This window comes from Mustelus asterias, chromosome 18 (genome assembly GCF_964213995.1).
Source record: "Mustelus asterias chromosome 18, sMusAst1.hap1.1, whole genome shotgun sequence".
Classification (NCBI taxonomy): Eukaryota; Metazoa; Chordata; class Chondrichthyes; order Carcharhiniformes; family Triakidae; genus Mustelus; species Mustelus asterias.
In genome coordinates this window covers 24354573-24377635 of record NC_135818.1, presented here as the reverse complement: position 1 = coordinate 24377635, position 23063 = coordinate 24354573, and the positions used below count along the sequence as shown (strand labels likewise).

Here is a 23063-nt window from a genome sequence, read left to right as displayed (position 1 = left end):
ATAATCTAGAAGGACAAGAGCAGCAGATACCTGGGAACACCATCACCTGGAAGTTCCCTTCCCAGCCACTCACCATTTTGACTTGGAAATATTTTGCCATTCCTTCACTCATTGAATCAAAATCCTGGAATTCTCTCCCTAAAAGCACTGTGGATGTGTCTACACCATATGGACTGCAGTGATTCAAGGCGGCAGCTCACCACTGCCTTTCCAAGTGCCTAGCCAACAACACCCACATCCCATGAATGAATTTGAAAAACCATGTTGGCTTTTGTTATTAAACACCAGGTATCAAAGTTTCTAGTTGCCAAATATAGATGTGTGAAGAAGCAGGCAATGCAGGAGGTCTTTCCTGGTACCAGTGTGTTATTACACCTTGCCCAGTGTGATGGTACATGGCAGGTTATAAAAATCTTACCAACTTGATCTGATTTGTGTATAGATGCACTGCCCTAATAATCTCTGGATTATTATCTGAACCATGAACGGTGGGTAAATAAAATCAATAAATTGAATGAGAGGCTCAAGAGGGCACTAGTACCAAGGAAGGAGAGCGCTGTACTGTTGAGATAGCCTTCACCAGAATAGCGCTAGTGCCAGAAACCTGGCAAATTGTATAACTAAAGGTGTTGAGAGGACTTCAAACTAAACAGTGAAGAGGGTTCACATGAGATTTGGCAAGTTAAAGAAAAAAGACAAAACAGTAGTGCATTGTAGTGATCTGAGTAATAGTAATCAAGGTCCAACATGAAGGAAGAGTATATAGAGTTCAGCAGCAAATAAAGTCAGAGTAGGCAAAATGGTACAAAGATAAAATTAAAGGAAAGAAGTAAACAATAGGAAAAACATTACTCTTGGATTCTGGAGAAGTACCAGAGGATTGGAAAACTGCTAATGTGACACCCCATTCAAAGGGAGGGGGGGGGGGGGGGGGGGGGAGGCAAAAAGCAGGTAACTTAAGGCTGATTATCCTAACATCTATTGTTGGAAAAATGTTGGAATCAATTATTAAGAAAGCAATAGCAGCACATTTGGAAAATCATAATCTAATCAAGCAGAGTCAACATAGCTCCATAAAAGGGATATCATGTCTGACTAATTTATTATAGATTTTTGAGGAAGCCTCAACCAGAGTGGATAGAGGGAAGCCAGTAGCTGTATTGTATTTGGACTTCCAGAAGGTGTTCGAAAGGTATCACAATAGGTTAAGTCATAAGAGCCCGAATTGGCTAATGGGCAGGAAACAGCAAGTGGGGATAAGGGTTTCTATTTCAGTTTGGTGACATGTAACCAGTGGGGTTCCACAAGATCAGGGCGAGGACTGCAACTGTTCTTAAATGACTTGGAGGAAAAAGTGAATGTACTGTGGCCAAATTTGCAGATGACACAAAAATAGGTCCAAGGGCAAGTTGGGAGACGGATACAGTTAAGAGATATTGATAGGGTAAGTGGGCAAAAAGTTGGCAAATGGAGTATAATGTGGGAAAATGTGAAGTTGTTCATTTTAGAAGGGAGAACAAAAGAACAGTATTATTTAAGTGGAGAAAATCTGCAGAAAGTTGTAACACAAAGGGGCCTGGGGTACTTGTGTTTGAAACAGAAAGCTAGCACACAGGTGCAGCAGATATTCAGCAAGGCTAATGGAATTTTGGCCCTTCAAAACAGAAAACGGAAGCAGGAATAGGCGATTCCTATGAAGCCTGCCCCACCATTCATTTTGATCATCAAATTCAATGGGCGGCACGGTAGCACAGTGGTTAGCACTGCTGCTTCACAGCTCCAGGCACCTGGGTTCGAATCCCGGCTCGGGTCACTGTCTGTGTGGAGTTTGCACATTCTCCTCGTGTCTGCGTGGGTTTCCTCCGGGTGCTCTGGTTTCCTCCCACAGTCCAAAGATGTGCGGGTTAGGTTGATTGGCCATGCTAAAATTGCCCCTTAGTGTCCTGGGATGCGTAGATTAGAGGGATTAGCGGGTAAAATATGAAGGGATATGGGGGTAGGGCCTGGGTGGGATTGTGGTCGGTGCAGACTCGATGGGCCAAATGGCCTCTTTCTGTACTGTAGGGTTTCTATGATTTCTATGAGCCTGATCCCGCCTTCCCCCCCATATTGCTTTAGCCTTAAGAGTTGCATCTAATTTCTTGAAATCACACAACATTTTGGCCTCAACTACTTTCTGTGGTAGTGATTCCACTGATTCCACAGGGGGCAGCACAATAGCACAGTGGTTAGCACTGCTGCTTCACAGCTCCAGGGACCTGGGTTCGATTCCCGGCTTAGGTCACTGTCTGTGTGGAGTTTGCACATTGTTCTCGTGTCTGCGTGGGTTTCCTCCCACAGTCCAAAGATGTGCGGGTTAGGTTGATTGGCTATGATAAAATTGCTCTGAGATGCATAGGTTAGAGGGATTAGTGGGTAAATATGTAGGGATATGGGGGTAGGGCCTGGGTGGGACTGTGGTCGGTGCAGACTCAATGGGCCGAATGGCCTCTTTCTGTGCTGTAGGGTTTCTATGATGCACCACGCTCTGGATGAATATGATTTGATCTGAATATTCAAAAGTATTTGATATTTCAGAAGGACAAAAGGAAAGAAAAAAGAGGTGGGGTACCTGAAATCAGTACCATAGTGAGAAATTATCTTGGTTCAGAAGATCAAGATGTGAATCAGTTTGGGTGGAGATAAATGGAAAAAGTGACTGGTGGGGTAGTATATAGGCCCCCTAAGAATAGCTATGCTGCAGGATAAAGTACATCAAGAAATAATAGGGGCTTAAAACAAGAGTACTGCAATAATCATGGGTTACCTTAATTCTACATCAATTGGATAAATCAAATTGTCAAAGGGTGCCTGAAGGAAAAGTTCATAGAGTGCATCCTAGAACAATACATTCTGGAACTTACCAGGGATCTGTTAATGTGTAATGAGACTAGAATAGTTAAACAACTTCATAGTAAAGGATCCTCCAAGCAAGGGTGATCAAAATATGATAGAAATTTACATTCAATTTGTAAGTAATGTGGGCCCATAACTAGTGTCTTAAAGGCAATTAGCAGGATATGGCTAAAATAGACTGGCTATAAAGGTTAAACTAGGATGCTGGAGAAGCAGTGGCAGACATTTATGGATATATTTCAGAACTCTCAACAAAGATATATTCCATTGTGGAAGAAAGGCTACCAGAAGGATACACAATCTGTGACGAACCAAGAAAGTTAAGGTTGGTATCAAATTGATTGCATACAATACTACTAGTGAAGGCTGGGTCAGCTGCCTTCCTGATTACATACTATATCTGTATGCTCACTTTTTATGATTTATATACAAGCAAACCCAGATTCCTCTGCACCACAGCATTCTGTAGTCTCTCTATTTAAATACTTAATTTTTCTACCAGTGTGGATAACCTCACATTGTACTTCAAGCACTAATGTTTTGCTCACTGACTTAAGCTATCTATGTCCCTTTGCAGACTCTGTTTCCTCCTCACAACTTGCTTTCCCATCTACCTTTGTATTATTTCTGTTCCTTCAAGTTCAAATACAGTTGAGGCCCCAACTCTGATTCCTGTGGCACGTCTAATTTGCCAACTTGAAAATAACCCATTTAGTCAATTTGCTGTTTCCTGTTAGTCACTCCCAGAATTAATCTCATGCTACATTGGATTATGAAAAGGAAATTGCCTTTTGCTCAGTAGGTGGTACTCCCAGAGTTGGTTAACAAGAGGAACAGCAGCTCTTCATTTTTGAATTCAGTAAATCATGAATGTCAATAGACAATTAGTTTCAATATTTGTAATTTAAACATAAGTTGCAGTAATGTGCTGAACTGATGATTTAAGCTTACAGTAATTTTTCTCTGTAGATAATAGGAAAACTTGGCTGCTACTATTCAGAACAGTGTTGAAAGAGTTGCCAGACACACACACACATGAATACTTTAAACATGAATTACAGGGATCCAGGGTGAGGTAGCCAATCGGATACAAAATTGGCTTGACGACAGAAGACAGGGTGGTTGTAGAGGGTTGTTTTTCAAACTGGCGGCCTGTGACCAGCGGTGTGCTTCAGGGATCATTGCTGGGTCCACTGTTATTTGTTAGTTATATTAATGATTTGGATGAGAATTTATGGGGTATGGTTAGTAAGTTTGCAGATGACACCAAGATTGGTGACATAGTAGACAGTGAAGGAGGTTATCTAGGATTGCAACGGGATCTTGATCAATTGGGCCAGTGGGCCAATAAATGGCAGATGGAGTTTAATTTAGATAAATGTGAGGTGATGCATTTTGGTAGATCGATTCAGGGCAGGACCTACTCAGTTAATGGTAGGGCGTTGGGGAGAGTTATAGAACAAAGAGATCAAGGAGTACAGGTTCATAGCTCCTGGAAAGTGGAGTCACAGGTGGACAGAGTAGTGAAGAAGACATTCGGCATGCTTGGTTTCATTGGTCAGAACACTGAATACAGGAGTTGGGATGTCTTGTTGAAACTGTACAAGACATCAATAAGGCCACTCTTGGAATACTGTGTGCAGTTCTGGTCACCCTATTATAGAAAGGATATAATTAAACTAGAAAGAGTACGGAAAAGATTTACTAGGATGCTACCGAGACTTGATGGTTTGAGTTATAAGGAGAGGCTGGATAGACTGGGACTATTTTCCCTGGAGTGTAGGAGGCTTAGGGGTGATCTTATAGAGGTCTGTAAAATAATGAGGGGCATAGACAAGGTAGATAGTCAACATCTTTTCCCAAAGGTAGGGGAGTCTAAAACTAGAGAGCATAGGTTTAAGGTGAGAGGGGAGAGATACAAAAGGGTCCAGAGGAGCAATTTTCCACTCAGGGTGGTGATGTGTCTGGAATGAGCTGCCAGAGGCAGTAGTAGAGACGGGTACAATTTTGTCTTTTAAAAAGCGTTTAGACAGTTATATGGGTACGATGGGTATCATGGGATATGGGCCAAATGCGGGTAATTGGGATTAGTTTAGTGGTAAAAACAGGGTGGCATGGACAAGTTGGGCCAAAGGCCCTGTTTCCATGCAATAAACCTCTATGACAAGATGAACAACAGCTATGTTTTAATATAATACTCTTATTTGCTTGTAATGAAATGAAGGAGCATATGCAGAGACCTGTGGAGATATCAGAGCACAAAAGCAAAATTCTGCAGATGCTGGAAGCCTGAAACAAAAATATGCTGGAAATATTCAACATATCTGGGAGCATCTGTGGAAACAGAAATGGAGTTAAATGATTTAGGTTGGTGACCTTTCACCAGAGATTAGTGTTCTTGGGCAGTGGCACAGTTGTGCTGGGATGTATATTGTAAATCCCAGAAATGCAATTGTGGGAAGTTGCTTTTCCAGCATACACCTGGGCTACAAATCTGCACTTGCTGGTGGTCTGCTCAGGACAGCACGAACTAAGGCCCAAGATAGGGGTCTCTTTCCTACTCCACTGCAACGCAACCCAAGGAATGAACAAGTGCGAAGACAAATGACTGATTTAGCTTAAATAAATCAAAAACTGGATGACGAGGAAAGAGCAAGGATTATTCCACTGTTCAGTATTCATTTCAGTAACTCTTCCAGAGTTATTGATGTGGCTCAACGCTTCTTAGCTAGTGCCTTCTTCAAGATCATCAGAATGATGTCTTTATTGTTCATCACATTGTAGCAATTCAGATCAACCAGCCTGTCAAAATCATTCGGGGTGTATGTAAAGTTCAGGGTGCTGTAAGGTGAATGCTCTGCTTCCAGGACAAAACTCGAATTGATTTTATCTTCCTCAGACGTACGTTCAACTCCTACAATAGATACAGACAGCAGTGAGTGACAAAGCAGTGCTCCGACTACTTCTAATAACTTGTATTTACAAATTGGTGATCAACACACATTCCAAAAACACTTCTTGGAGAAGATAATAAAGACTGAGCAGCAGAAGGGTTTTTATGGATAATGTGGCTGGGATGCTTTCAACAATTTTTTGTGGCACTTAAGAGCCAAGGAGATTGTTGGAAAATTCGAAGCAGGAACAGCATGGATGTGTTTCAATGAAGGCAGGGTGAAATAAAGATGATAGGCAATCCATCATTAGGACAGAAAAGGAAGGTGAGAATAGCACAGCAGCTGGAGAAGACGGATTGAATTTTGAGCTTTTCAGTTTTAAAAGACTAGCTGGGGGCCACCTGTGGCAAGAGCGGCAGCCTTTGCTTTAGGCCTGGGAATGGAGGAAGAGAGCTCAGAGGAAATCAGTTTCGTGGGATGTAGGCAATTAACCTTTCAGATTAAAAAATGAACATCTTCATCACTTATCTTAAATTCTTTATATTGAGAGTATTTCTTGCTGCTCTGTGCACTGGACACAATCCCTCACCTGGAGATTTGTAATCCTTGAATGTGGCATTTGTGAGTGGGAAATGAACTACGATGGGAACATTGGGATTTGTTTCATCCATAAAGACATAGCATTCCTGTAGGCTGTTCTCCAGTATACCTGCCACATCGATTCTTGGGAAAGGGATATTACGTTCTATACAGAATTCCTCAGTCTTCTTCAGAACCTGGTTGGAAGTGGAGAGAGAGAGAGAGAGAAAAGAGGAAAACAAAGTTTTAGTTACTGGGTAAAATATTTCTATGATCTTTTCTAACCTGTAGATGGCTGACAGAAACCTTCGGGTTTCCCTATGAGTTTACAGCTGATTGATTCTGCGTCTCTCCACTAGTTAGTGTAACAATGGCACTGAACCATGGAAGGTGATCATTCTATGATTTGATACAACTTTTTATGACATTCTACACACAATCTCAACCTTGTTGATCGGTGATTCATCAGTTTTCTTTCAGCCCTTCCATGTATCTGCGGACAAGATCAGAGCAACCTAGACTTTTAGACAAAATTTAATGTCATGCTCTCAACAACGAAGTATTGATTATTGATCAGTAACATGAACCTTTCCAAAGGTTTGACTGTTACTCAGATATGACCAATTTACCATACAGTATTTGTCTTTATCCCTCCATTGGTATAAAGCCAAGGGCATTTTAAGCAAAAACATTTTTTAGCTAATTCCATAGACTTTGGAATTCTATGGAACAGTGACTGTTGCCAGACACTGACTATAAAGAGATGTGTATAAATAATTGGTAGGGATGAAACATGAGATAATTAAGGGATGCCTGAGCAGGGTAGTGATCATTGAGAGCAATACTAAAAACTACGCCAAATATTACTGTTGAGTCTTGGATAAGGAGGATGTTTTGTAATAAGAATGGATTTCCAGGTTATTCTATGATACAAAAGGTGAAAATAAATAAAGAACAATGTTGGAGATGTATGGTTTTCAAAGTGTCTCCCTTACTATATTATAACTTTATTCTAGTATTTATTGCTTATCTCTTGTTTCCATGCAGTGTGGGACTGCAGTTAGACCAAGCAGGCTGAATAGCAATGGTCAACCAGATAGGTTTTTATGAGCACCTGGCAACTTTCACAGTTGTTTTATAGCTCCACTCAATTCAGTTTCATAACTTGCTCCAGTATAATTTAAACTCATGACCTCGGAGTTGTTCATTCACTACCATCACCCCTACATCGGCCTACACGGTACAACTTGGAAATAAGTAGTACAGTATGTAGATTGAGAGGTCACACAACCATGTTGTCATTGTACAGATCCCTCTCACCTTGAATGGTGATCCCCGACTAAAATTAAAAGACAGGATGACATTGATCTGTCTCTGCGAGCGTAAGGCAAGAGGAAATGCCGAATTGATGGAGAATCCAGCATCAACCAAGTACAACTGGTTTGTCATTGGAGTCAGATGGTTTGGAGAGGTGTCCAGATGTTCAACTAAAGATTTTTTGAACAAGGTATCAATTAAAAGGACTGGCAATTAACAAGAACAAAGAAAATGTTTACTCTATTCATAAAAATGATGCCAACGTGTCAAAATTTGCTGCCTCAGACAACACAGACCAGAAGTTCGATATGGATTTTCAGAAAGGGTAACTGCAAGTATATCAGGGAGAAACTTAAGTGACCTGATGTGGGGAGGGTTGTTCAACATTTCAGCAGAGGTGAAGTAGATCCTATCTTAAGGCATAATGCAAAACATACAACCATAATATCAACGGACATAAATTAAATAATCAACTACCTAAATGAATTATAGAGCTATGGCACATAAGGAGGCCATTTAATCCATCAAATCTAAGCTCGCTCCCCACAGAGCAATCCAGTAAACCCTTGTTCGGTGCCTGTAACGCTGCAAGTTTATTGCTTTCTAGTACCCATCCAATTTCCTTTTGAAATCATTGATGTTTATACTGGTGCTTGCATCATCAGCTAATGAGAACAGTATTTCCTTGCCTACCTTTTCTAAACCTGTCATATCCTTGTACACCTCTATCAATTCTCCTCTCAATCTCCTTCACTCCAAGAACAAAAACTCCCACCTTTTCAACCTAATCTTGTAGCCAAAACCGCCCCCATACCTGGAACCACTCTGGTAAATCTCCTCTGCACCCTCTCAAAGACATCTTTCCTAAATTGTGATCGGAACTAGATGGAATAGTTGGGGCCTAACTAGAGCTTTATAAAGGTTCACCATAACTTGCTTTTGTACTAATACCTCTATTTATGAAGCTCAATACCCCAAATTGTTCTGCCAACTCACTCAATATGTCCTGCCACCTCCAAACATTGGCACACATCAGGGGATACCATCATAGTGGTAATGTCACTGGACTAGTCATCCAGAGAATCAGGCTAAACCCTGGAGACATGGGTTCAAATCCCACCACAGAAGTTGGTGGAATTTAAATTCAATTAATAAACTGGAATTAAAAGCTAGTCGCAGTGATGGTGACCATGACTGTTGTAAAAGCTTATCTGGTTTACTAAATGTCCTTTAGGGAAGGAAATCTATTGTCCTTATTTGGTCTTGGCCATGTGACTCCAAACCCATAGCAAAATGCTCGAGTCTTAAATTCCCTCTGAAATGGCCCATCAAGCCACTTAATTGTATCAAACCACTAGAAAGTCAATTAAACAGGCATCAAGCTAGGCACCGGAAACTTCCAGTCCTGTCGACTCTGCAAAGTTCTCCTTACTAACGTCTGGGGCTTTGTGCCAAAATTGGCAGAGCTGTCTCACAGACCAGTCATACAGCAGCCTGATGTAATCGTACTCACTCACCACCACCGTCACTGGGTAGTTCCTGTCCCACTGCCAGGACAGACCCACTGGAAGGGGATGGCACAGTGCAATACAGTCATGATGGAGATGCCCAGGGAGTTCTCAACATAGACTCTGGATCTCAGGAGGTCTCATGGCATCAGATGAAAAAGGGCATGGAAATCTTCAGCTGCCCACCTGATACTGCACTGCACTCCACCAATCGCTGAACCACTATGAGGCCTGGGATTACCATTGACCAGGAACTGAACTAGACTAGCAATATCAATATTGTGGCTACAAGAGCAGGTGGAAGAATAGGAATTCTGTGGCAAGTAATTTATCCTCTGACTCCCAAAATCCCAACAACAGGGCACGGATCAGGAATGTGATGGAATACTTTCCACTTGCCTGGATGACTGCAGTTTCAAGAAGCTCGACTCCAAAACAGCCCACTTGATTGGCATCCCATTCACCACCTTAATCATTAATTTCCTCCAGCACTGACGCACAGTGGCAGCAGTGTGTACCAACTGCAAGGTACATTGCAGCGGCTCATCAAGACGCCTTCAACAGCACCTTCCAAACTTTAACTCTACCCCCTAAAAGGACCATCAGATACACCAGCGAGTTCTCCTCCAAGTCACACACCATCCTGACTTGGAACTATATTTTTGCTCTTTTACTGTCATTGGGATAAAATTCTGGTAGTCCCTTCCTAGCACAAAGTGGATGCACCTACACCACATGTTTCAAGAAGGTGGATCAACACTTTCTCCAGGGTAAATAGGGTTGGCAACCAATGGTGGCCAAGCCAGTGACACCCACATCCAAGGTCCCTCTGTTCCTGCACATTCCAGTATTGGGTGCCAATTTGGATTCCTAAACCCTTCTACAAAATGCATCACCACACACATCTCCGTATTAAATTTCATCTGTCACTTATCTGCCCGTTTTGCTCGCCTATCAATGTTGTATCATCCTCACTATTTGCCATTTCTGTGGTCCCAGGACCGACTCTTGGAAAACATCATCCGTATCACGGAAAAACAACAAGCTATCATAACCTTAAGCTAATTCTGTATCCAATTACTCACTGATCCTCCTATTCCATAAGCTTCAATTTTATTAATCAATGTGGTGCCCTGTCACTTCCTTCAAATCCACACAGATACCACGCACAACATGCCTCTCATCAACCTCTTATTTAGCCAAAAATAATTCCATTAGATTTGTCAATTATGATCTGCCTTTTACAAATCCCTGCTGGCTATGCCTAATTAACTCAAACCTCTCCAAGGGCCTGTTGACATTTTCCCAATTATGGATCTCAGAACATTACCCACCACTGGTTAATTAACCAGCTTGCAGTTGCTAGGACTTGCTTGGATCGCATTTTCCAGTTTTCAATGTTCTCAGCTGCTCAATATCGAGGGAAGATTGAAAGATTAGGATTGGCCCTTCTAGTATCTCCATCCCCGCCTCCTTTAGCAACCTGGCATGCAAGCCATCCAGACCAGGTGACTTATCTACCCTCGGCACAGCTAACCTCTCCAGTACTTCCTACCTTTCAATTTTCACACAATTACCTCCACCATCTCTGCTTCTACCAATATTTTGTCAGATTCCCGTTCCTTAGTAAACAATAATACAAAGAATTCATTAAGTACTCTAGCCTTGCCCTGCACCTCAAAGCACAAATCACCCTCTTTGTACCTAATCAAACGCACACTACCTCTTCCTACCCACTTATTATTAATTACATGTTGGAAGACGACTTTTTGGGTTCTTGTTAATGTTAACAGCCATTCTATTTTCATATTCTCTCTCTGACAGTCTGGTCATCCTCTTTTTTTGTTCACCATAATCTCTTTCTCCTCATCACCCAATGACCTTGTTTTTGCCTTTGTTGAAATATACCTGCCTGTATCTGAAGCATTCCTTCCCGAAGGTTCACCCATTGTTCTGCTGCAGTTTTTTCTGTCAGTCGCTGGTTGTATTTTGCTCTGGCTGGGTCCCTTCTCATCACATTGAAATTAGCCATCTTCCAATTTAGTTAGGAATTCTATATATTAGATTGTTCCTTGTTCTTCTCCATTATTGATCTAATTGATATTATCATTCTTCCCCAAATGTCCCTCCACATAATTGTGCCCCATGTTCACCTCCTGCACCCTTCCCTCTCCCCCTCTTTCATCCACCCTATCTCTCCCTCCCTCACTCACCCAGTCTCTCCCTCCCTCACCCTCCTCATCTCTCCCTCCCTCACCCTCCCCCGTCTCTCCCTCCTTCACCCTTCCCATTTCTCCCTCCCTCCAGCCTACCTGTGTTTTGCAAAAGTTTATCAAACCTGCCTTAATATTTGTACTCTATGTCTTTTTAAAACCATGTTCTCACTGGTTCTGCCACCTTCAAAAGTTTATGTACAGAAACGCCCAGTTCTCTCCTCCTCCATTTCTATTCCTCTCTCCTCTGGTAAGCAGGGTTAATCACCAAAGATACACTGAAAACAGAAAGCTAATTGAAAAGTAAAGACCACAGGAATAAGGAATGAGCCACTATGGGTTGTCATGGGCACCTGAACTGTGATATCATGGACTGGCTAATGTTGGTCCAAATGGTTAATAGTATCATGCACTTAGCATGTATCAATACTGGAACATTCATACAAAACATATCATAAACATGCAGTCACCAAACTAGTCAGACGGACAGAAAGAAAGATGAAGTACTTAGCCCACGCATGAAGTAGTGATTATCCTCATACATCCGATGCAGAAAGATGCCACGTAGGAAGTTGCAGATTTCTGACCCCGTCAGGCGTGACACAAATAAATTCTTTACCATACTGTCCAGCAAGCTGGCTGGAATGATTGTCCGCATTTGAGGCTGAGATTGACTTATTAGTGAAGACTTTTCTGTAATAGCAAAATATCAGCACATCACTTTCAGATCAGGAGAGCAAAACCAGCTTTATCGTACATAGTGGTACAAATCACTTCAGAAAATGTAACTATAATGTACAGGGCATTAAAAGCTGACTTAAAGTAAAGTTAAAGTTTATTTATTAGTCACAAGTAAGGCTTACATTAACATTGCAATGAAGTTACTGTGAGATTTCCCTAGTTGTCACACTCCAGCACCTGTTTGGGCCAATGCACCTAACCTGCACATCTTTCAGAATGTGGGAGGAAACCAGAGCACCCGGAGGAAACCCACGCAGACACAGGGAGAACGTGCAAACTCCAAACAGATAGTGACCCAAGCCGGGAATCGAACCTGGGTCCCTGGCGCAGTGAGGCAGCAGTGACTTGGAAATATATTGCTGATACTTCGCAGTCACTGGGTGAAAATCCTGGAATTTCCTTCCTAATGGTTTTGTGGGTCACAGAACATGGACTGCAGTGATTCAAGAAGGCAGCTCACCACCACCTTTTCAAGGGCAACTAGGGATGGGCAATAAATGCTGGCCAGCCAGCGACACCCATGTCCCACAAATGAATAAAAAAAAATCATATATAATCAGTAAAAGCTTGCAAGTTACAATGAACTGAAGGGCTCAAATGATGATGAACGTTACAAGCTGTATTTCATTGATTATGAGCTTAGTGACATCTCTACTGTCCACACAGCCAGTATGAGCCTTTAAGGACATTGACATGTGAATAATGAGGTTAGAACTGTGTTATTAGGTGTGACTATAGTGTGATGTATTTATATACGGTCGTTAACGTAAAATGCCCTGAGGCATAGAGAGAAGCAATCAGCAAATAAAACCAAGCCACATAACAGGACAGGTGGCCATACGAAAAGCTTGGTCAAAAAAGGTAAAGTGTTAAAGAGCGTCTTAAAAGAGTGGAGGTTTAGGGCAGGAATTCCAGAGTTGAGGACCCAGGCAGCTAAAAACAGGGCCACCAATAGTGGAGCAATGAAAATGAGGATGCACAAGAATTGGATCAGTGTTGGGACCGCAATTGTTTACGATTTACATAGATGATTTGGAGTTGGGGACCAAATGTAGTGTGTCAAAATTCGCAGATGACACTAAGAAGAGTGGCAGAGCAAAGTGTGCAGAGGACGCTGAAAGTCTGCAAAGGGATACAGACAGTCTAACTGAGTGGGCGAGGGTCTGGCAGATGGAGTACAATTTTGGTAAATGTGAGGTCATCCATTTTGGTAGGAATAACAGCAAAATGGACTATTATTTAAATGGCAAAAAATTGCAGCATGCTGCTGTGCAAAGGGACCTGGATGTCCTTGTGCATGAATCATAAAACGTTGGTTTGCAGATGCAGCAGGTAATTAAAGCGGCAAATGTAATTTTGTCCTTCATTGCTAGAGGGATGGAGTTTAAAAATAATGAGGTTATGTTGTAGCTGTATGAGGCCACACCTGGAGTACTGTGTACAGTTGCTGGTGAGGTCACACCTGGAGTACTGTGTACAGTTGCTGGTGAGGTCACACCTGGAGTACTGTGTACAGTTTTGGTCTCCTTACTTGAAAGGATATACTGGTACTGGAGGGAGTGCAGAAGAGATTCACTAGGTTGACTCTGGAGTTGAGAGGGTTGGTTTATGAGGAGAGACTGAGTAGACTGGGACTATACGCATTGGAATTCAGAAGAATGAGGGGAGATCTTATAGAAACATATAAGATTATGAAGGGAATAGATAAGATAGAAGCAGGGAAGTTGTTTCCACTGGCGGGTGAAACTAGAACTAGGGGACATGGCCTCAAAATAAGGGGAAGCAGATTTAAGACTGAGTTGAGGAGGAACTTCTTCACACAAAGAGTTGTGAATTTGTGGAATTCCCTGCCCAGTGAAGCAGTTTTGGCTACCTCACTGAATGTTTTTAAGACAAGAATAGATACATTTTTGAACAGTAAAGGAATTAAGGGTTATGGTGAATGAGTCTACAAAAAGATCAGCCATGATCTTATTGAATGGCGGAGCAGGCTCGAGGGGCCAGGTGGCCTACTGCTGCTCCTAGTTATGTTCTTATGGAGCAATGCACAGATCCTGGAGCATTGTAGGGTTGGAAGGTATCCCAGAGATGGGGATAAGTGAATCCATGGTTTAAAAACAAGGGTTAGATTTTAAAATCAAGTGTTGCTGAACAGGGAACCAATCCAGTGAGTACAGATGTGTGGGTGAGACACAGAGTTCTGGATGAGCTGAAGATTCCCAAAGGTGCAAGGTAGGACACTGTCCAGGAGAAAATGGGAATGGTGAAGTTTAGAAATAGCAAAGACGTGAAAGCAGGGTTCTGCTGTAGATGGGCTGAGGCAGTAGTGGAGACAAGTGATATTACAGAGATGGATGCAGGCAATCTTGGTGATAGAAAGCCTATGTGGCTGGAACCTCAACTCAGAATCAAAAAATATATCATGGTTGCAGCATGGAGATAAGAGAGGAGGTGATGGACAGATGCTTCGGAACCCCAGAGATAATGCTGCAGGAGCAGGGAATATTCTGGCTATGGTTAGATAGATAAAAATAGAGTTGACAGCAGTCCCACCAACTGGGTGATGACGGTGAGGCATTGAAAGATGGTGTGGCAATTGTGTCAAAGGTAGCAGACAGGTTGAGATGGACAAGAAGGAAAGTTTACCTTTGTCACAGTCACAGAAGATGTCATTTGTATTTTGATCAGAGCTGCTTCAGGATATTGGAGAAAAGAGAGGTATTTCACAAGGACAGAGGAATCGGGGGGGTTTTTTGTTTGAGGCACTAGATAACGGTGGTAGATATTGAGGGAAGGGACAGAGTGTGAATTGTTAACAATATTAGCCAAGGGAAATGAGGCAGTTGGGAAGCTCAGTGATCAACAGTTTAATGGAAATAGGACTGAAGGAGTAGCAGTGAGTCTCATAAGCAGGATGAGCCCAGAGGGGGCTTGGGGAAGAGAGGATAGGAAAATACAATTTCACAGCCGGGGGAGGGTGAATGTTCAGTTTGTTGGGATGGAGGTAGCAGAGGTAACTGAATAGATGGTCTCAATCTTAGAAACATAAAAGTCCATGAGTTGTTTGCATTTGTCACGGGCTGGTTAGAATCATAGGCCCACCACGTCTCTAAATTCACTGAACACCCTTCCCTTGAAGCCCTGAAAATTTCTCCTCTTCAATTAATGCTCCAATTATATTTGGAGGGGAGGGTAGAGTGAGGGAGTAGAGGACAAGGGTTGCAGTGGGCAAAATAAACCAAGGTTTATCTGTGCATTCTAGGATAATGCTGGAAAAATGAGCAAATTTGGCCGAGGGGAGTAGGACCTGCTGGTGCCCCATGTGATCCAACCAAATCTGGCGGTGACTGTCCAAACCAGCTGTACACCATTAACACAAGTCTGAGCCCACTGGTTAGCACTGGTGCCTCACCGCACCAGGGACCTGGGAGTTTGCACATTCTTCCTCTGTCTGCATGGGTTCCTCCAGGTGCTCTGGTTTGGCAAATAAACCTGTTGGACTTTAATCTGGTGTTGTTAAAACTCTTACTCTGTTCCCCCCATACTCCAGAGTTGTGCAGGTTAGGTGAGTTTGCCTCCTTCTGCACTGTAGGGATTCCATGATTCTTAAGGGAGTTGAAGACGGGGTGGGGGCTATGGCAGCACGAATGATCAAGGTGAGAAGGAGTAAGAGTTTTACTGGGGAAAAGGGACATCAACAGATATCCAATTCAGTCATAAGTCTCCTAATTTATGAGTCTCTGTCAAAGAAAGACTTTTGGCATCTCAGTGATTAATTTTGTACAAATGACAAGGCTGGGCGGAGAATTATTGGCTTTTGTTATAACACAAGGAGACAGATTAGTGTGTGGTCAGAGGGCTGACAACTACAACAATAATGGCAAATTAATTGTAAGAGCAATTGTGACAATGAGAGTCAAGCATGCTGGGATTTTTGGTCAAGTTATAATCAAAAACACATGCAGGTCATAAAGTTGCTGCAAGCTATGACCCAGCCTGTGGACTGTGACCTGACACTTCCTGTGCTGTAAGAAGTCTCACAACACCAGGTTAAAGTCCAACAGGTTTATTTGTGCTTACCCCAGTGCTGTATTGTGCTTACCCCAGTCCAACGCCAGCATTTTCACATCATAACTTCCTGTGCTGGCCAAATACGGATAAGCTAGACACAGTGAAGCCATATTCATATATGGGTTAAGGTTATGTGACCTACATGTCATTTAAACTAAGCATTATGGAGTTGTTTGTGGGTAATTTCATTGGCCTAATCGAACAATGTGATCAGCTGAGTGCCAGGGAACTTTCTGAAGATTGGGTCAGTTTGAAGATAAAGAAATGTGTTTCAGCTCTTTGTCTTCAGCAAGAATTCAGAGAACAACCATCGCAAGTGTGCCTTGAAAGAACATCTTCAAAGAAGACAAAGAACCACATGGAAGAATCTACATCGGGAACGGACTTGGCCACTTTGTTCTGAACCTGGTAGTATTCACTTCAGTTAAAGAGTTAAAGTTATATAAGAGTTAGAGTTTCAGTTAAAGTTAAGAGTTGAAGTGCAAGAATTAAAGTGTTGCAACTGTTGAGAGTTTGAGTTTTGGTAAGTAAAGTGGTAAATAAAGAAAATTATGTCTAAACAATTAAAGTTAACTTAGTGTCTTTATTCGCTCTTAGAGGTTAAAACACATTTGTTTGTAGAATGGGTACCTGTTGCCCTGATAGCATCGTGTAAGCTCTGCAGCCAAGTGTTGGAGGTGCCAATCATCTCTCTCAGAATCTCCTCCAGGTTTGCTGCAAAAGCACTACCCCAATGGCCTGCGCAGGGAAGAGGACAGTCATTTTCATTGTTTCCTTTCTGTAAGTTGCTTAGATTCTCCAGCCCTATCGGAGGGTGACGAGGTCTCCCTCCCCCACTGAGGGGGAGATGAACCCCCACCCTGAAGAAGCAGAACATACCCCAACCTCCTGCCTAGGGTGTCCCAAGAATCCACACCTTCCCCGAGTGCAGACCTTCCTCCACAACAGTGTAGGAGTCCACCAAATCCACTCTTAAGTGAGGCAGAATCCCTCCGGCTGAGGGTGCAGACTTCCCACTGTTCTAAGAGTTTAGGTACAAGCAGTGGTGCAATGCACCCTCCAGAGACTTACTCAAGCAACAAATCTTCATTGGTAAGATTGTCTGTACGTGTGACTAAACTTCACTCACACATAACTCCGTGACACCACCTCCAATTTTATCACCCCTAATCCTGCCTAAAATAGCGAAAACAACACAGATCAAATCAACATTAATCTAATACAAAGCAATATAAGTACAAACTAATTTGCCATGACGAATCCGGTCCATTAAACACAGGGGAGATGGTGTTGTAGTGGTAATGTCACAGGACTAGTAATCCAGAGGCCCAGCCTAATTTGCTGGGGTGGGGGGGGGGGGGGTGTTGAGGGGTGGAGGGGGGGGAGGGGTGAGGGGTGGGGGGGTTGGGGGGGTTGGTTGGGGGGGGGGTTGAGGGGGGGGGGTTGAAGGGGGGGGTTGAGGGGGGGGGGTTGAGGGGGGGGGTTGAGGGGGGGGGGTTGAGGGGGGGGGGCGGGGGGGTTGGGGGGAGGTGGAATGTGGAATGGGTTCGAATCCCACCATGGCAGTTGGTGGAATTTAAATTGAATAAATAAAATTACAATTGAAAGCTAGTCTCAGTAACTATGAAACTATCATCGATTATTGTAAAAATCCAGCTGGTTCACTCAATTCTTTAAAGTAAGGAAATCTGTTGGACTGGCTTACATATGACTGTTAACTGCCCTCTGAAATGACCTTGCAAATCACTCAGTTCAAGTGCAATTAAGAACTGGCAACAAATGCTGGCCTTAATTGCCAGTAATGCTGACATCCCATGAAAGAATAAAGAAAAACAAAAAGATGCAGGTGATACCGTAATAGATAATAAGGAAACAACAGACTTGTTAAATTAATACTTTGCATTGTTTTCATGACAGAGGAAGATGTCCAATCTGGAACCTAAAACAATATCAAGAATAAAAATATATTGGAATGAATACAGGAAAGAAAATGTTAATGGAGAAATGGGCGGCACGGTAGCACAGTGGTTAGCACTGCTGCTTCACAGCTCCAGGTTCCCGGGTTCGATTCCCGGCTCGGGTCACTGTCTGTGTGGAGTTTGCACATTCTCCTCGTGTCTGCGTGGGTTTCCTCCGGGTGCTCCGGTTTCCTCCCACAGTCCAAAGATGTGCGGGTTAGGTTGATTGGCCAGGTTAAAAAAATTGCTCCTTAGAGTCCTGGGATGCGTAGGTTAGAGGGATTAGCGGGTAAAATATGTGGGGGTAGGGCCTGGGTGGGATTGTGGTCGATGCAGACTCGATGGGCCGAATGGCCTCCTTCTGCACTGTAGGGTTTCTATGATTCTATGAAATTAATGGGATTAAAATAGGTGAATCTCTAGGAGCTGGACTGTTTCCAGGCCAGGGTATTAAAAGGAATAAGTGGAAAAACTGTCGCTGCTTTTGCCATAATATTCCAAAGCTCTCTAAACTGTGCCTTTGGGTTGGAATATTGTAAATGTGTATTATTAAAGGTGGGAGGGAGAAAAAAAGAAACTACAGATCTGTCAGTTTAATGGGCTGAAGCAGTTGACTAATCTACTTCTGTCCCTGTGAGATCACTTCTCGGCCTTTTGGCTAAGATCAAGTGTAGTTTGCTATCCTGCACTTGATAGAAGTCAATGAGGTTACACTGAGGCTTCATTTGAAGCCATCTTTTAAAACTCCATCTAGGCCTTTTGGCTAAGAGGAAGCTCAGATCAAGCACTGGAGGAGGTGCAATGCCTGCTCCTATCAGCTTGGATCATGTAGATCAAGCCTAAGACAGGAAATGGGAAGCCTGACTTGTCAGCTTGGATCTGTAATGTCTCTCTTGTAGGGACTTTGATTGGATATAACTTCTGTCCCTGTGTTTCTTATTAGCAAACTATAGCACAAAGTTCCTAGAGCAATCATGACCCAAAAGGTAACTCATACCGTTTAAGAAGCTGAGTCTTATCTCTGGACATTGCTTTATCAGGTATCCCATGAAAAACCTGCTTCCAAAATGCTGAATGGGAACATAAGCTCCATATTTTGGAAGTCCAACTTCGTAAGGAGTGTACTCAAACCATTCTGCAAAAAACAGAAGATTCTGCTTCATGTTAGCTTCTGATCTTCTTAACAAAATTATTACGCCAGAGAGCATCCCATAATGAAATGGAAGGAAGATATTCACACAGTTCTGGAGCCCCAAGTAGCAATGGCTATTGTTGCTGGGCAGCTATCAAGGTGAGGTGCGAGTGCTTAGGAATAGCACTCTGTCCACGTTGGTCGCTCAGCATAACTCAGCCTCCAGACATTAACTACAGAGTAACAGTAACAATAATGTAAAGGGTTATGGGGATAGTGGGTGTAAAAGACACTGAAGTGCCCAAACAGCCATGATCACACTGAATGGCAGAGCAGGCTCGATGGACTGAGTGGCCTACTCCTGTTCCTATGTTTTAAAGGGCCAGTGCACAGCCCTGTCACCTTATGATGGGTACATCAGAAATGATACTGGAATCTTCTCAATGTTATTCAAGTGCTGTCAGGATATTCTTTTTCTGATGATATGATGAGATAGGCAAGTGTATTGTGATATAATCCACCTGCAGAGAAAGCTGACAATGTGCAGTGCACCAACTGCAAACCAGAAAAGGTACATAGCTAATAACTATGTTCTCCCTGACACAGCATGGGGCCCATGTGATGCTGGGAAAAGTTTGCAGCGAGTTGCTTTATTATCCAATTCAATTGGCTTCCGGACATCACTCAGCCCACCCCTGGGAACAGCAGCCAGTGGAAGGAACACGTTGGCAAATTGGCCTGGTGCAATTTTCTCCAATTTTGATGCCCCTCCTCAACTCCAAAGGCCTCATCAAAACACCCGCCACCTGATCCTCTGCCCCATAAGGACTGTACCTCCAAAATCTCTAGCGCTGAGGTCCGACCTCACGTTAAGACTGGCGTAGATGGGATATGGGTTCTGTCCCCTCCTCACAGCTTTCTGCTGGTCTGACAGCTTGGCATTATCCTCCTAACAACAAAGATATTACTTTAATCATTTTATACACATTCGCTGATTGGATATTTAAAACACCAACTGCGTTAGAACATAGACATAGGTCATCAGTTGATAATGTCAAGGGCCTTTGCCCTGCATAGGTCATAGAAAAATGTAAACTTGTGTGCCAAGGATAAGTATATTGTACTCAGAATTAAGCAAAACTTTACCATGAAAGGTAGTTTGATTAAAATAGTCTGAAAGCCATTTTTGTTTGGTTCAACAGACATAAGCAGTGCATACTTAGATTCAAGTGTGTCCAATCGGTCAGCAATACTTAATTTGTAAATTTCCTTTTTATGCTCAAGTTTCAAAGTAAAGTGACCAAATCATTGACTAACTTCAGAGCTACTCACGTGAACAGTAAGAAGATTGCATAGCCAAGGCCTAACAAAAGCACAGTTTTGGTGATCTTCAAGCTTGGATAAGAAGGTGTTTCTGGAGTTTAACCAGAACAGATAGGTTTCCATTCTTTTCCAGGCTGGGACTACATTACCCATTAGTGCACTGAAAGAATCTGTGGAGGACAGTGAGCGATGGGACTCGAGGATGTCCAGATGGTTTCAAAAAACAGTTGCACGGATCAGGCTTACTCACCACCAACTTTTTCACTTAGAGCTTTATCTAAAAGTGTCATAGGAATACCATGAGGCTGATCCTACGTCTAGGAAGTTATTTACTAGGCCAGTGTTAGCAGGAGCCTGCTTTTTTTGGTACAATCCACCTTGGCTGGAGGTTCTGAACCATGTACGCAAACTGTTTGATCTTCATGTGCACTAGTACCATTAGCTACGTGAAATGAGAAAGCCCATTCTTGGTGTGATCCTGTATCCAAAGTAAATCCACAAATCATCAGAATTTCCAGATATTGATAGGAACTGCTAACTGCAACAGTGAGCCTTGAACCATATCACATTGGGTCTACCTGGCTAGGCCACGTCACCATTAGTAAAATACTGAAAATGCCTGCAATTCACGTCAAAAAGTACCAATTCATTCAGAAATTCCTGCCACAAACCGATGGAACAAAGCTACACCATGTACAAAAAGGGAAAGGTTGATCATCTCTCAGCTGACTTTACGTAAACACAGTAAAACTGATCTCATAACAGCAGCATTCTGGTGTCACTCTGACGGTCAAGTGATTATGGGCATATCAAGTGCTCAAGCTCCCACCCTAACAACACTGTGGGTGTACCTACACCACATGGACTGCAGTAGTTCAGGAAGGCAGTTCATTACCATCTTCTCAAGGTCAGTTAGGGATTGGCAGTAATTGTCTGGCCAACGACACCCACATCCTGTAAATGAATTTTTAAAAACAATTATTGTTTTTTTATTCATTCACAGGACACGGGTGTTGCTGGCTGGCCAGCGTTTAATGTCCATCCCTAGATGCCACTGGAGGGCAGTTGAGACTCAACCACATTGCTGTGGCTCTGGAGTGACATATAGGCCAGACTGGGTAAGGACGGCCGATTTCCTTCCCCAAAGGACATTAGTGAACCAGATGGGTTTTTCTGACAATCGACAATGGTTTAATAGTCATCAGTAGATTCTTAAATCCATCTACCATAGCAGAATTTGAACCCAGGTCTCCAGACATTAGCTGAGTTTCTGGATTAATAGTCTAGCAAATGGTGGGTGAAACTGAACTGATCCTTGAAATAATGAGGGCATCCAGGGCAGCAATGTGTGCCGCTAGTGGTGTATTTCTCGGGTCACCTTCCACCTCCTTGCTTTTGGTCTCCTCCTCCCCCTTGGCATTGTCCAAAGAGGCTCTGTGCCTTGTTCCTCCTGCAGGTTCAAGCTTCACTGCTGCACAATGTGACGCAAAGAGCAGTGCACCATGGCCAACATTCCTTCTAAGCTGGGTGGGTGTGCATTCACATCGCAATCAAGTCCCCCTAAGATGAGCAACAACCTTAAAGGGACTAGGCAGTGCAATAAATAACTATGAAGGAAAATTTGTGGGAACACTGACCACAACCAATCTGGAGACTTGGGTTGGTGCCTACTGAAGGGTACCTCCAGAGCTGTCCAGACACCTGAGGCACATCATCAGCAAGCCGATGACTTGTTTGTTGAATATGACATTTATTGTGCTCCATTGTTTGGGTTTCTGAGAGGTGTCCTCAGCCATGTTTTAAGTGGGTATCCTTTGTCTTTGAGCTGCCAACTGGTAAATCTGCTTGGAAATGTGAAGAGTTTGGAGGACAGAAACATAATGGAGGTTAAGGGTAAGATCCTGGCATGGATAGAGGACTGGTGACTGGCAGAAGGCAGAGAATGGGGATAAAGGATTCTTTTTCAGGATGGTAGCCGGTGACTAGTGATGTGCCTCAGGGGTCGGTGCTGAGACCACAACTTTTAACAATATACATTAACGATTTGGAGAAAGAACTGAAGGCACTGTGGCTAAGTTTGCAGATGATACAAAGATATGTAGAGGGACAGGTAGTATTGAGGAAGCAGGAGGGTTGCAGAAGGACTTGGACAGGTTAGGAGAGTGGGCAAAGAAGTGGCAGATGGAATACAATGTGGAAAAGTATCAGGTATTGCACTTTGGAAAGAGGAATGGAGACAAAGACTATTTTCTAAATGGGGAAATGCTTAGGAAATCAGAAACACAAAGGGACTTGGGAGTCATTGTTCAATATTCTCTTAAGGTTAACGTGCAGGTTTGGTCAGCAGTTAGGAAGGCAAATGCAATGTTAGCATGCATGTCAAGAGGGCTAGAATACAAGAGCAGGGATATCCTTCTAAGGCTGTATAAGGC

The 23063-nt window shown here is 42.9% G+C and overlaps 1 protein-coding gene across 1 annotated transcript in view; it reads right to left on the bottom strand.

The window, feature by feature from the left end:
• Window positions 1-5609: 5609 nt before the first annotated feature.
• pla2g4f.1 (phospholipase A2, group IVF, tandem duplicate 1) overlaps window positions 5610-23063 on the bottom strand; it is a 93651-nt gene continuing 76197 nt past the window's right edge. The window contains exons 14-20 of the mRNA XM_078233252.1: window positions 20143-20257; window positions 19174-19311; window positions 16849-16956; window positions 11914-12099; window positions 7689-7855; window positions 6379-6565; window positions 5610-5809 (exon numbers count right to left, since the gene is read on the bottom strand). Coding sequence (XP_078089378.1) covers window positions 5610-5809; window positions 6379-6565; window positions 7689-7855; window positions 11914-12099; window positions 16849-16956; window positions 19174-19311; window positions 20143-20257 — 1101 coding nt within the window. The remainder of the gene's footprint in view (window positions 5810-6378; window positions 6566-7688; window positions 7856-11913; window positions 12100-16848; window positions 16957-19173; window positions 19312-20142; window positions 20258-23063) is intronic.